The sequence below is a fragment of the Delphinapterus leucas genome, chromosome 1 (assembly GCF_059928025.1).
Source record: "Delphinapterus leucas isolate spDelLeu-1000000601 "Yukka" chromosome 1, BTC_Dleu_Yukka2, whole genome shotgun sequence".
Taxonomy (NCBI): domain Eukaryota; kingdom Metazoa; phylum Chordata; class Mammalia; order Artiodactyla; family Monodontidae; genus Delphinapterus; species Delphinapterus leucas.
Window position 1 is genome coordinate 41884559 of NC_143129.1, and position 13215 is coordinate 41897773.

Consider the following 13215-nt stretch of genomic DNA (forward strand, 5'->3'; position numbering starts at 1 on the left):
GAATAGGTCTGGAACAGACGAGTCCCTGTATGAACCTTCTCCTAATTATAAAAGCAATACATGTTCATGAAAAATTCACACAATACAGAAAGAAAGTAAAAAGCAAGAAAATCTCACCATTTCTCCTGTCCCTTTTATGTTTGATTCTTTCCAAAATCTTATTCTGGTGTATCCTATTAATGGAAATAGGTCCACACTGTACATATTTTGTTCTACCATCACCCCCCCACACACACTTTTTTTAAACTATATTCTGGACATTTTTTTCATGTTGATAAGTTCACATTTACTTCATCCTGCATGGTATTGCCTTGTGTGGATATGCCAGCCTCTCCCTGATGGACATTTACATTGTTTCTAATTTTCCACCGTCACAAACAATGCTGTAGTGAGCATCCTTGCATATACACCTGTTTGTGCTAGCAGCTTTCCCTACAGAAATAACAGGAGGAAAGGTAGACACCTTTGAAACATTGATCAGCATCCCTCAAAAGTTCTGTATTGTTAGCTGTTTTTAATATTTCAAAGCGCGTGATAGAAATTGGGCATTAAACTATAGCTTCGATGGTTAACTAAAACATAAACTTTCTTAGCGTTTGGCTGCAGAACTTCGATATGTTATGCTTATCAGTCAAACGGCAGGACATAATTGGCAGTTTTATGACTTCTGATGAATAAAAAGAAGATATTACTAATGAAGCACACTTTAAAGGGCAGCATATTTCAAAATATTGGGGCTGTTTAGAGCAAAAAGTGGAAGATGACTTGGTCATGAGAAAGCCGGGAACCATTGGCCTTCTAGACCACCCTTCAGGTTTAGATTAGAGAGCAGAGTTATGCTGGCCACATGGCTCCCTTTGTCAGGTGCTGACAAGAGCTGGTACTAGGACTGATTGGGCAGTCATGAAACCAGGAGTCTGGTCAGAGCCCTGACCTTGACTTTCTATTGAGGGACTGTGGGCCAAGCTCTTCCCTTTTCTAGGCTTGAGGTTTTCTGTCCGTAGGAGGGAAGTTATCACACCTTCATTCCCTCGAAGTGTGTTCATGAAGGGAAAATAAGTTTAAGATTGAGAAAGTGAGTTCAACCTTGTGTAAAGAAGGTAGAAGAGAATTTCAGGATTGAAACAGCTTTCCGTTCTTTGTCAAGGGGTAAGTTACATTGTCTCCAAAATTAATCAGCATACAAGTGTCTACTGTTCAAATTAAGGTGGTGATGGCTTTGTTTTTTAACAGGCAGGACAGAATGTACCTAGTTTTGCCCATGTGGCAATTAGAGATAGGAAGTGTGGTTTAGTTTTGTCCTCCGGAAATTGAGCAGCTCTGGTTGCAGCAAGTGTACGTGGGTGTGTTATGGGCAGAGGTGGGAGGTGTGGTGCTGGGGGCCACCATGGGGAGTCCTTGGTGGCCTGTGTTTTCTTTTGTTCTTAGAACTCTCTGTCCAGTTTGGTAAACATGGAGCAGCTGGTTCCCTGGTCGGCCTCAGAGCGTCTCCCATGTATCAGTTCATTTTCAGCTTCAGGGAGGATAACAGGACCTTTGGGAGAAGTGCCTAATGGGTTGGAAGGTGTGGACCAAGCAGTACTAGAAGTGCAGGTAATGAGCCAAGCCATGGTGATTGAGAAGAGTGCAGTGCAGGGCTGCAGAAAGTGAAGACTCAGGAGGATTTCACTCCTGAAACCTGAGGCAGCTGATCTGTTAGGGGTCAGAGATCAGGCATGAACATCAGCGGAGGCTGCAGCGTGGCGTTTGCTTGTCTTTGTGCTCCCTGTTTGGACAGAGATGGAAATCACTTCTGTTGCGCGTTGCCTACCTTGGAGGGGCTCCTGCTCAGGCCCGGGAATTTTCCGTGTGCGTAGTAGGTAAAGGACTAAAAGCCAACCCCTCTGACCCCAAGTCTGGGCATCCACCCCTCCCTCACCGCCAGGGCCCTGTTTGGCTTCTGGGTACTTCTTGCCAAACACCCCTAGGAAACTCTCTTCCTTCCGAGCTCTGTTCTCTACCCACACCTCTCTGCCCACTTCTCCACTGAGATCTTTTTACATTCCTCTCTCAAAAAAGAAAGGATGACGTTCCCATCCAAGTACCCCAGTTTTGCTGAATTGTTTCTTAGCCTGACAGGGTCACCTTGTCCCAGGGAAGAAGAGTGGCAACTACTTGTGGGGCACCTTCTGAAAAGCAGTGCTGGGAAGACGAAGACAAAAGTGGTTCTTCCCCATCTGCACACAGGGCCTCCCTCCTTTCCCATCTGAGCCCTCCCAGATGACCTCAGTTTGGGTCTTGGCCCCAGGAATGTGGCTGGCAGCTTGCAGGGCACTCTGCCACCACTCCTCCGTGGCAGGATGGACAGGAAGGAGCCAGCGCCTGTGAGCAAGCTGATGGCGGAATGAGAGGCTCTTTTTATGGAGAAAAGCTGCCAAGGAAGCACAAGATCAGGATTCTAGGGCCAGCCCTTCCCATGACTCATTGCGTGTCCTTAGGCAAGTCACCTGGCCTCTGGGCATCTACTTTGCCCCCAGCTGCCCAGTGAGACCTGTCTCTGTAAATGAGCATTCCTGAAATCAATTGTATTCTGAAGAAGGGCGGACCAATTGCTATTCCTCCTTTTAAACTGTCTTGCTTTCACTTGGGCCTTTGAGGCAGGCTGGCTGTGATGCCCTTGTGGGCCAGCTTTACCACGAAGCTTCCTGAGGTCTAGTCAGAACCTATGTCAGGTAGGCGTTGACACAGTCTAAATGGTTTAGAAGTTCTGGCTTAAACTCGTGGCCTGAGCACAAAGGCCAAAACGGGTTAAGGCCAGGCTCTTTTTTCGTGGGCAGACTCTTGCCTGTGGTTCTGAAGGGATAGATGGGATCCTCAGGATAGAAACTCTGTTGGATCTGTTATAGGAACTGGCTCAGTGCTGCACTGGTAGAATCTCCAGGCCCAAGACTTTCCTTCATGGCTTTATCACTGCCGTGTTACTAGATATTCTCATGCTAAGGAAGATGCTATGGTTACTGTCTTTCTAATCCTGGCCACTTTTTTTTCTCTTTCCATCTTGTGCACCCCTGTGAAGACCTTGGACAAGTGGGAAAGACGTGTCTTAGTTTGGGTACTTTCTGGAAGTCTACATGACCCTTTGACTTTCTTTCAGGAGGGTTTCCCCGATATCTGCTCGGTTTGCCTTTCCAGTCCTCCTGGACACTGGCCTCATTGAGGTGTATGAGGATCAAACCTGACCATGAAGTCCCAGCCCCATGCACAAACCTTACTTGACCCCTCTTTATTTAGTTTTGTTCTGTTCCATTTCCCTCTAGCGTGGGCATCCTACATGACCAACTCCCCGACCCTCATTGTTATGATTGGCTTACCAGCCCGGGGCAAAACCTACGTGTCCAAGAAACTCACACGCTACCTCAACTGGATTGGGGTGCCCACCAGAGGTAGGTGCAATCATGCATTCCTTGGGAAAGGAAGTGATCAGTTCCTGGGCCTCACAGGCCTCTGGGAGACTTATTCTCCCTGGCATCAAGGATACAGGGTTCTCTTGGCAGCAGTAGTGGTTGCTTCCTGGTTTACTGGATTTATTCCCTGTCCATATACTTGTTCCTCCTGGCCTGGCTGAATTGGCCTAGTTTGGGGGCAATGCCTTTGATAGGAGTATTAAGAATTAAATGAGTATATAGCTTTACATTTCCAAATCCCTTACATCTACGTTATCTAGCAGTATCCATGTGGAATAGCCAAAATGGCTGAGGAAATTGAAAGTCAGACAATTTAAGACTTGTCCAAATTCTAATAAGTCAGAACTTGAACTTAACCTGATTCTTAATCTGGTGTTGTTTCCAACATACCATGGTGCTTTTTCCATCCCCTTGGCCACTCTGACATTAGACCAAGAAGTCCCCTTTGGGACATCGTATTGTTTCACTGCTGGAGGGTATGGGTGTCTTCTGCAGTGTTTAATCTTGGGGTGTATCGGCGTCAAGCGGTCAAGTCCTATAAATCCTATGACTTCTTCCGGCATGACAACGAGGAGGCCATGAAGATACGCAAGTGAGTCTTCTAGGCCTGACTGCCAGGCCAGCTCTTTCTTGGCCGTCATGAGACTGGATGTGATGGGGCTTGGTTTCCCTTTCAGTAAATATCTTGTGGGGACTTTAAGTGGAAGTTATCTGCTGGGCAGCTCGCCATGGGCTTGGGTGGGTAGAACGGGGCTCAGAAAGTTGCGTGTGTGCTTGTAGGCTAAGCCTCCAGAGGGGTAAGACACGTGCATGGGACAGGGGAAGAGGAAAGACATAGGATGGTAGAAAAATCTCAACGGGCAAGTTGAAAGGCCTAATTAGGGAAAATTTTTGATCAGTGGGGAAACTGAACAGGAAGGGGTGTGATCCCTGTGGCGCCCCAGCTGTTCGTGTCTCTGTCTGTGCCTAAGCTTGGCCCCGGCCCAGTCCTCTGGCTGATTCCTCTGCTCTCTTGGCAGACAGTGTGCTCTGGTGGCGCTGGAGGATGTGAAGGCGTATCTCACGGAGGACAGTGGGCAGATTGCGGTAAGCCTCACCTGCCTCCTCCCCCGTCTCCCCGCTTTCAGCAGCCTGGCTGCACCGCCCCACCTGGGGTCCGCCTTGGTGGGATTTCATTTCTCGGTCCCCGTTCATCTGTCTTGTGGGCTCTCTTCCCAGGTGTTTGATGCTACCAATACCACTCGAGAGAGGAGGGCCTTGATTCTGAACTTTGCCGAGGAGAATTCCTTCAAGGTAGAATCTGCCTCCAAGCTGGAGGAGGAGGGGTGAGTGGAGGTGGGGAGTTAGGAGGGACACACAGATCTGTTTGATTCTGGTGGGTGAGGACAGGATTGGACATCTGATTCTCTCCTCTTGGTGAGTCACCGCCAGTCCTTGAGTGTTTTCTTTCAGGTCCTTTCTCAGCTCCTTAGCCTGTATGTATGAGGCCCTGGGGACGTGGTAAGAGCTATTTTTAAATGAAGAGGCCTTGAAGGTCACTTTCATGAAAGAAAATCCCAGGGGATGTGGTGGCTGCGGTGGAGCAGATATGAGCGTGTGCTCTTAATTAACAGCCTGGCCATTACTGACTCATTGATCACTGCCTTCTCTCCCTGGCCAGGTGTTCTTTGTGGAATCTGTCTGCGATGATCCCGATGTCATTGCTGCCAACATCCTGGTAGGTGACATCCCCTCACACCACCACCTCTTTATGCCTCGTGTGTGTGTTGGTGGGGGTGGTGTGGGGAGTCAACCCGGTAATGAAAGAGAGAAATAGACATGTTTAACAACACAGGGTGATCTTTTTGATCTGCCAGAACACCGTTTTGTACTTCCACACTCTTCCCTTGGGAAAAGAAAGAGGCTTTGAGGAAGAAAGTAAGAATTAGCTGTTGAACAGAGGCCAAACTTAAACTGTAGTAGCCCTGGCCCTGTGTTCTGGGTATTAGCTAGATGTTGAGACCCAGGTATGTTCTTAGAATAGATCAGACTCTTTATTATCTGTCAGGGCCACCTTACAGGAAGGTCATCTGCCCACCAATTGTCTAATATTGAGGTCAGCATTCTGTGCACTGGGCACCTCGTGCTGTGTGTGGTCGCAGCTTATGCCAGTGCCCATTTGATGGTTGTGCTGTGCTGTGCTGAGTGGATATCCATGCACTGTGTCATGGTGGTGCTCTCCCAGCAGTGTGGGAACTTGCTGAAGAGGTGTCTGGTCTGAGTCAGCAGTGTATCAGATCAAGCACCCTATTCTAATTGCCCTTGGGGAGAAATTGGATCCCATTCTGTTTTCCCAGGAAGGTACATAAAAGGATTGGGGCCCAAGAACTGCTTCAGCTGCGTGACTGCCTCTGTCCTTCAGCCAAGGGCAGGCACATGACTCCCCAATTGTCTTTCCCTTCTTGGTTGCCAGGGTCACAGGACAGGGTGGGGGTGCTCAGTGAATGGGGATTGCCAATGCTCCAGTGAAAGGCCACTTCTATGGCCTTCCTTTTCTTTATTTAGCAGTGGCTGTTGGCAGGAGGGCTGTTAAGGGCAGACCTCTGACTAGGCCCTGCTCTCCCTGTGATTCCAGGAGGTAAAGGTGTCGAGCCCTGACTACCCTGAAAGGAACAGGGAGAATGTGATGGAGGACTTCCTAAAGAGAATTGAGTGCTACAAAGTCACCTATCAACCCCTTGACCCAGACAACTATGACAAGTAAGGTTTAAGGCCAAGGTTTGAAGGGCCTGAGGCAGGGGTCTCATTTGAGAAAAGAGCCTTTCTCCCGTTGTCCCTAGACTTCCCTCTGACCATCCAGACCTCTGTTTACATCATTCCAGGGAAACAAGGTATGGATTTGTGGCCTCTAGGCAGATTGAATCTTATACCTGAACACTGGAGTGTTTTTTATCCTGAGTTCTTCTGGTCCGTCCTCTAGAGCGTGATTTCTCAGCCTTAGCATGATTGACATTTTGAACTGGATAATTCTGTGCTGTGGGGCTGTCTTGTGCTGTAGCTGTCTTTAGCAGGATCCCCGACCTGTGCCCACTAGATACCAGTAGCACTCCCAAGCTGTGACAACCAAAAAGGTTTCCAGACTTTGCCAAATGTCCCCTGGGAAGCAAAATCACCCCCTGTTGAGAACCACTGCTCTAGATCAGTAGTTTTGAATTAGGGTATTGTAGGACACCTCTTAGAGGTGTGTCATCAGTTTTTGATCAATTTTTAAAGTTTATTGTGTGTGTATAGGTATATATATATATGTACATGTATAAAAATATATAGTAATACATATGAATATATGTGCGTATATTCCATATGCAAAATAACATAATATGTAAATTTATTTTGCATAAAACAATATATTGTACATGTGTATGCATATATAAATATATATATTTAAGTGGTTTTTAGATATTACTTACTGTGGCAGTGCCTATCAGCAGTGTGGTATAGAACACAGGTTAACTTGACGTGTGTGGGCGAAAAGAGCCGTAGCAAGATGCCAAGTCCATGTTGAAGAATGACATGTGCGCAGGGAGACCCGTGAGAAGGTGGCCTTTGAAAAAGCATGCAGTCAGTACAGCTCTAGTCAGATAAGAATACAGCCCTGAAGCCAAGCAAATGGCAAGACAGTGTGCATAGCCACGGTTAAATCGCTTCAGTGGTCTGCTTCATCTTTCGAGTCTTTCAGTTCCTTCAAGTGTGTTGCCCACAATGTTAGCGTTTGCAGGTGTTTCTTCATACAGAAGTTGAAAACCACTGCCCTAGATATGGTATAATAGTATATTCCTCGGTTAGCCCAAAGTCCTACATAGAAAAATATTCTAGAAGAATGTGTGTGTGTGTGTGTGTGTGTGTGTGTGTGTGTGTGTGTGTGTGTGTAGATGTTACCTCTGGTGGTAGGGCTATGGGTAATTTTTATTTGCATCATTCTTTCTTAAAAAAATTTTTTTTGGAATAAACACTTATTATTTTTATGGTGAGAACAATTCCATGATGGCCACAAAGCAAACAGTCTATGTGAGTGCCTTTGAGAGAAACTTGATTTATGTAGATGGGGGGGAACGCACAGAGATCTCTGTCTATGGTTCTGCACCCCCCTCCTCGCCCCTCCCCGCTGGTAGATGCCACACTCTGACTCCGTCTTGACCGCCTCAGGTGGGCGCTGTGCTTCTCAACAAACTTCAGGGTTAGCAAAATCTTCAGGTCATCCATCTAGTCTAGCCCCTGAGGGGAAGCCTGAATTCTGTTTATCTAACTTAGCTACAGTGCCTGGCACAGTGTAGGCACTGAGGAAATGGTACTGCCTGATGAGAAGTTCAGGAAAGTTTACTGCATCTTTGTTCTGAGGAGCCATCCATCTCTTTCCATTTGATTCCTTACATTTGGGTCGGGGTGTGGCAGGAGAGGCAGAAGAGCTGCTGGGAGCCTTCAAGTAACTATACAGATCCTTTCCCCTCCTCCTGTTATCCTCAGATTTTCATACCCAGGGGACTTTTTTTTTTTTTTTTTCCCTGCTCTGTCCCAGGGATCTTTCTTTCATCAAGGTGATAAACGTGGGCCAGCGATTTCTAGTGAACAAAGTCCAGGACTACATCCAGAGCAAGATCGTCTACTACCTCATGAATATCCATGTCCATCCTCGCACCATTTACCTTTGCCGGCACGGAGAGAGCGAGTTCAATCTCTTGGGAAAGATTGGGGGTGACTCAGGCCTCTCTGTGCGGGGAAAACAGGTGAGTAGTTAGCCAGCAGGCTGGATTTCCCAGGCTTAGAGTTAGAAGGGCATGGTGGATGTCATCTCTTTGATCCCCTTACTTCTTACTGAATCCTATTGGAGTTTAGGCTGTGGTTTCAGATAGTCAAGCAAGTAAAGAGACGTTTGCTTATTCACTGGTTCTAGCTGTGTATTGAAGGGTGCGTAACTTGGAACCATTTCTGCTGTGATCATTCAGCCGTCCCATATTTATTGAGCTCAACTTGTATGCTCAGCACAGTACAGGATGCTCTGGTTAAAGTTCATTTCCTCTTGGGTTTATTATAACTATGTAGCACCTTTCAGAGTCTGACTGGGGTCATACACATTGTCCTTTTCAGGCTGAGTTAACAGTCCTCTGTGTGTGTGTGTGTGTGTGTGTGTGTGTGTGTGTGTGTGTCTGTGTCTGTGTCTGTGTCTGTGTCTGTATTTCCTTTCTTTCTTTCTTTTTTTTTGGCCGTGCCATGTGCAGCTTGCAGGATCTTAGTTCCCCTGACCAGGGATGGAACCCGCATCCCCTGCAGTGGAGGCGTGGAGGCCTAACCACTGACCGCCAGGGAATTCCCTGTGTGTGTGTTTTCTTTTAAAATTTTTATTTCACACCCCAGTTTGCCCAGGCTCTAAGGAAGTTTCTGGAGGAACAGGAGATAGCAGACCTCAAAGTGTGGACAAGTCAGTTGAAGAGGACTATCCAGACCGCTGAATCTCTGGGGGTGACCTATGAGCAGTGGAAGATTCTGAATGAGATTGATGCTGTGAGTAGGAAGGTCTGATGGCTAAAAAGCCAGTAAGGGTCTCCTATTCAGGCAGGAACACTCAGAAGTCACCATGTGGGCCGTTCATCTAGAAAACTAGAACCACCAAGTAGAGACTTTGAGGAAGCTGAATCTATGGCCAGTTTAGGGAATAAATGGGAACAATGCACCCCCAATCAGGGCTTCCTGCCTGCTTGACACACCTGTGCCAGTGGTGGGACCTGAACCAATTTTTGACCTAGCCCCTGGCACCTGGAGAGAGTGAAGCTCCATTTGGACCCTTCATATATTTTCCTCCTAGGAAAAAGCAATAGCTGACAACTCACTTCTTTAATTTCTGCTTAGGCCACCTGGTCAGCTATTCTGGAAAAGTCCTTTCCAATTTGTTCTTGGCTTTCTGTGTCCTTGAGCGCAAAAGTAGGCACTTCTTTTTCTTTCCTTCCTCTGTACCCTTTTATGCCTTCTACAAGAATTCCCTAGTGCCTGCAGTTTCCCCTCCTTCCCTGCTTCCTGTTCCTTTTATCCTGCTGACTTTTCTTGACCTCTAAGTTCCCCACAGCAGTAGGAGAAAGCAGCAGCTTAAGCTAGAGAGGCGGCCTCCTCTCCCAGGGGCCTCTCACCCTGCTAGTCGGTCAGTTGCAGTGCATGAAGGGAGCCAGCCCAGTACCTGGCACGAATGCCTAATATTCTTCACGGCCGCCTTTTCATTTGGGGGGCTGTGTGGGTCCAGTTCGCCTCTTCCAGCTGTGTGGCTCCTGCAGGGCGTGTGCGAGGAGATGACTTATGCGGAGATTAAGGAGCGGTACCCAGACGAGTTTGCGCTTCGAGATGAAGAGAAATACCTGTATCGATATCCTGGAGGGGAGGTGAGATTTCCCTCACGAGGGGTGACTGCCCCACCCTTTGCTAGGGGCTTAGCTTGAATTTTGGGGAAGGATTGAATGTGAGTTTGGGGACCGAGAAAGAGTACTTAAGACATCATTTAGTTTCTCTTCCTACCTTTGGGGCCTGCTGTGTTTAATTCAGCTCTGGCAGTCGGCAGTCCAATGCCTCATTGATTTGTTAAGATCTTCAGAGAAAGGGTAACAAGATAGCCTCTGTTGCTGAGTATATGTTAGAATCCACATGGTCTTTTGTAACTTCTTTTCTTTTCATTCCACCCCCACCCAAGCAGGTATAGGCCCCAAGTAAATATATGGGATATGAATGATTTTCCCCTCATCTGTGGTGTTTAAGGCTGCTTGCTGGTCCAAGTGGCTTCATAGTCTAGGGGTGTGAGGCAAAGGTAAATAAAACAACAGGGGGGTCTAGGAAATCCCTAGGAGCCTTTGTTGCCTTGCACTCTTGCCTATTCTGTCGAGAGAAAAAGAACCCCACAGGCTGCATTCAGATTTTCTCTTCTTGACCTGCAATTTTCTCAGTCTGAACATTGCTCTTGAAAAGTCTGAATATTCTCAAGAGGTACCAGGGCTGGGGGTGGTTAGCAGGAGACACGAAGGCGCCAAACCTCCAGGAGGAAAGCCAGCTGGGGAGAAAGGAGAAGCGGCCTCTTAACTCTGGACACAGCCACCGACTTGGCTGCCAGCTTGCACCTCCTACCAACCCACCCCACTTCCCCCACAGTCGTACCAGGACCTGGTACAGCGGCTGGAGCCTGTCATCATGGAGCTGGAGCGTCAGGGCAACGTCCTCGTCATCTCCCACCAGGCTGTCATGCGCTGCCTCCTGGCCTACTTCTTGGACAAGGGTGCAGGTGCCATTGGAGGGAAGGGCCGGGCACACATCCACAGGGAGGGGGCTGCACTTGGGGTGGCACCAGGATCCCTGGCAACGAGACCTCCCACTCTTCCACTCAAATCAGAGTACATTCTTCAGGCAGCAGTGTGGGGCTCCCAGCAGCCATTGGGCCAACTACTTGCTGAATTTACTCTGCTGATACAAAAACCCCCAGTGGAGAGCAACTGCTGCTTTAGCTCTTGGTCCTGCCTGGCTAAAGGGACAGCACTGCGCTAACACTCCTGGCAGCATTAGAAAAGTGGTTGAACATTCCCGGCTTGTTACTTGGGCTACTAGGAGGGTGTTATCTTAGAAGCATCTTCATCCTTTGGATTCAGGGTAGATGGTTTCTGGGGAGAGCAATAAGGAAGTGCTGCTGTCTTCTCTGATACTCCCCTCCCTTCCCTTCCTGATCTACCTGAGCTGCTGGGAAGCCTGCAGGTTGACCTTTGGGGTACCCACGGTGCCCCAGTCTTCCCTTGTGTGGGGCCCTGGCTGCGGCACTTCCTCTCGTTTTGCCTGCAGGGAAGGATCTAAAGTGGGCTTTTTTCCTTTCTTAGCCACTCAGTAGCTGGGGTGGCTTCCTTGGAGGCTATGTTGATAATTGTCTGGGGGTTTAGAGGAGGAGATGTCTAACTCCAGGTCAGGGTAAAGAAAACTCAGGAGCGCCTTAGATGCTCTCTTCCACTAACTTAACCTTGCTTCATAATACTGAGACTTCCTCCACCTGGTCTTTCTGCTTTCAGATGAGCTACCGTACCTGAGGTGCCCTCTCCATACCATCTTCAAACTTACTCCTGTAGCCTACGGTAACTATGAGCCTAGGAGCTGGGCAGGAGGTGGGGATAGAGGAAGGTCAGGATTTTTGAATTTTCTCTGAAGTTTGCCTAGAAGTTCAACTTCCTCACCTGTATCTAGCAGGGAAGTTCCATCAGTGCCTTCCATTTTTAAAGGGATGTATGTATGTATTGGGGAATATATATGTTCTTTTATTACCATACTGAAACTAAGGAATTTTTCTTTGAGCTTTTTTCCTGAAGCCCTCTCCACTTTCCTCTGTTTTCTCAGGCTGCAAAGTGGAAACAATTAACCTTAACGTGGAGGCTGTGAACACTCACCGTGACAAGCCAACTGTAAGTATTTCCCCACGGATGACATGCTGGTTCCCCACTACTTCGAGTCTTTGAACCTTTGACATCGAGAGACTGGGTTTCTTTTACGTACCAAAGGAAAACCGATCCAGAACTCATGTCCCATGTAGTTTGCTTACTTCCAAAAAGAAGAGATGTTGGAATTACTAATTTTTAAAATCAGTATCTCTTTCCTGAGTCTTAACCTTGCGGATTGGCTCTTGGAAATCCAATGAACTATGGAAAGTGTTTGGCAGAAATGAAATGCAAATTTTCCCCCCAGAAAGCGCTCCCTTTAGAAAGCAGGATCCAGAGGTGCCTGTAAGGCGGGGTCAGGAGGTATAGGTTTGTTCCTAGGTCTGTCCTGGTAATCTGTGTGTGATCTCAAATAACCCCCTTCCTTTCTTTGAGCCTCTTTCCTGCTTTGAAGTATGGTGCTCAAGGAGCTTCTACCCCCACAACCTTTAGTCTCCCGGGGCTTTGGGACCAGGCCGTGGCCCATGTCTTAGGAGAGACCCCATCTGCAGGAGGCTGCTGTGGTTTATGAGTGAGCTTTTGGCTTGGCTTTCATTTGTGTGGTGTCCCTCGTTTCCAATCAGAACAACTTCCCCAAGAACCAAACCCCTGTAAGGATGAGAAGGAACAGCTTTACGCCTCTGTCCAGTTCGAATACAGTAAGGCGTCCAAGAAATTACAGTGTTGGGAGCCGGCCCCTCAAGCCCCTCAGCCCTCTCCGTGCCCTGGACATGCAAGAAGGGGCCGACCAGCCGAAGACCCAAGTCAGCATTCCGGTGGTGTAACCGTGTGTCTCCCTCCCATCCTGGCCTCCTGCCCTTGTCACTAATCACCAAGGAGTCATTTAACTTCCAGCTCCCACCTCCCCACCCCCACCCCCACCCCCACCAGCCCCACGCTGTGGATCTTAGCAGAGAATGTGAGGTCACGTGTTTCCAGACCAACCTTAGCTAGTATACGGTGTGAGACATCTCCCCGCCCAGGGGCAAGCTGGCGAGTTGGGTGTTTTAGGACAGGTCCTCAGTTGGGGGGGGCGGTCTGGAGGAGGAGGAAAAGGGATCCACTCTCCTGGGGTGATTGGCAGAGCTGGGGCTGAGGCTGAGCATGCCGTGGTTCTTGTCCATCCACAGTGTCTAAACTCACTAATGTCCTTGTGTTGGTAAAGTGGGGGCAGGGTGGAGGGGGACACAGAAGCCCATTTCCCCTGCACCTTTGTCTCTTCCAGGTGTGCTTTACTCACAGTCCTGACCTGCCCGCTTTCTTCCCCCCTCTCATGTCCCCTTTGGATTGCCCAGTGTGATGCGTGGCATTGTTGT

The 13215-nt window shown here is 48.3% G+C and overlaps 1 protein-coding gene across 10 annotated transcripts in view; it reads left to right on the forward strand.

Annotated features, from left to right (window-relative positions):
- Positions 1-13215, forward strand: part of PFKFB2 (6-phosphofructo-2-kinase/fructose-2,6-biphosphatase 2) — a 31972-nt gene that overhangs the window by 3945 nt on the left and 14812 nt on the right. For 2 of the 10 annotated variants that reach the window (XM_089908851.1, XM_022593565.2), the window contains exons 3-14: positions 3297-3422; positions 3939-4035; positions 4463-4529; positions 4662-4736; positions 5104-5160; positions 6058-6182; positions 7996-8203; positions 8832-8978; positions 9740-9844; positions 10602-10731; positions 11501-11563; positions 11823-11887. In XM_089908851.1, coding sequence (XP_089764977.1) covers positions 3297-3422; positions 3939-4035; positions 4463-4529; positions 4662-4736; positions 5104-5160; positions 6058-6182; positions 7996-8203; positions 8832-8978; positions 9740-9844; positions 10602-10731; positions 11501-11563; positions 11823-11887 — 1265 coding nt within the window. Of the gene's footprint in view, positions 1-3296; positions 3423-3873; positions 4036-4462; positions 4530-4661; positions 4737-5103; positions 5161-6057; positions 6183-7995; positions 8204-8831; positions 8979-9739; positions 9845-10601; positions 10732-11500; positions 11564-11822; positions 11888-12483; positions 12836-13215 lie in introns of those variants that run through there. The other 8 variants (XM_089908865.1, XM_089908883.1, XM_022593553.2 and 5 more) reach the window with 7 other exon arrangements.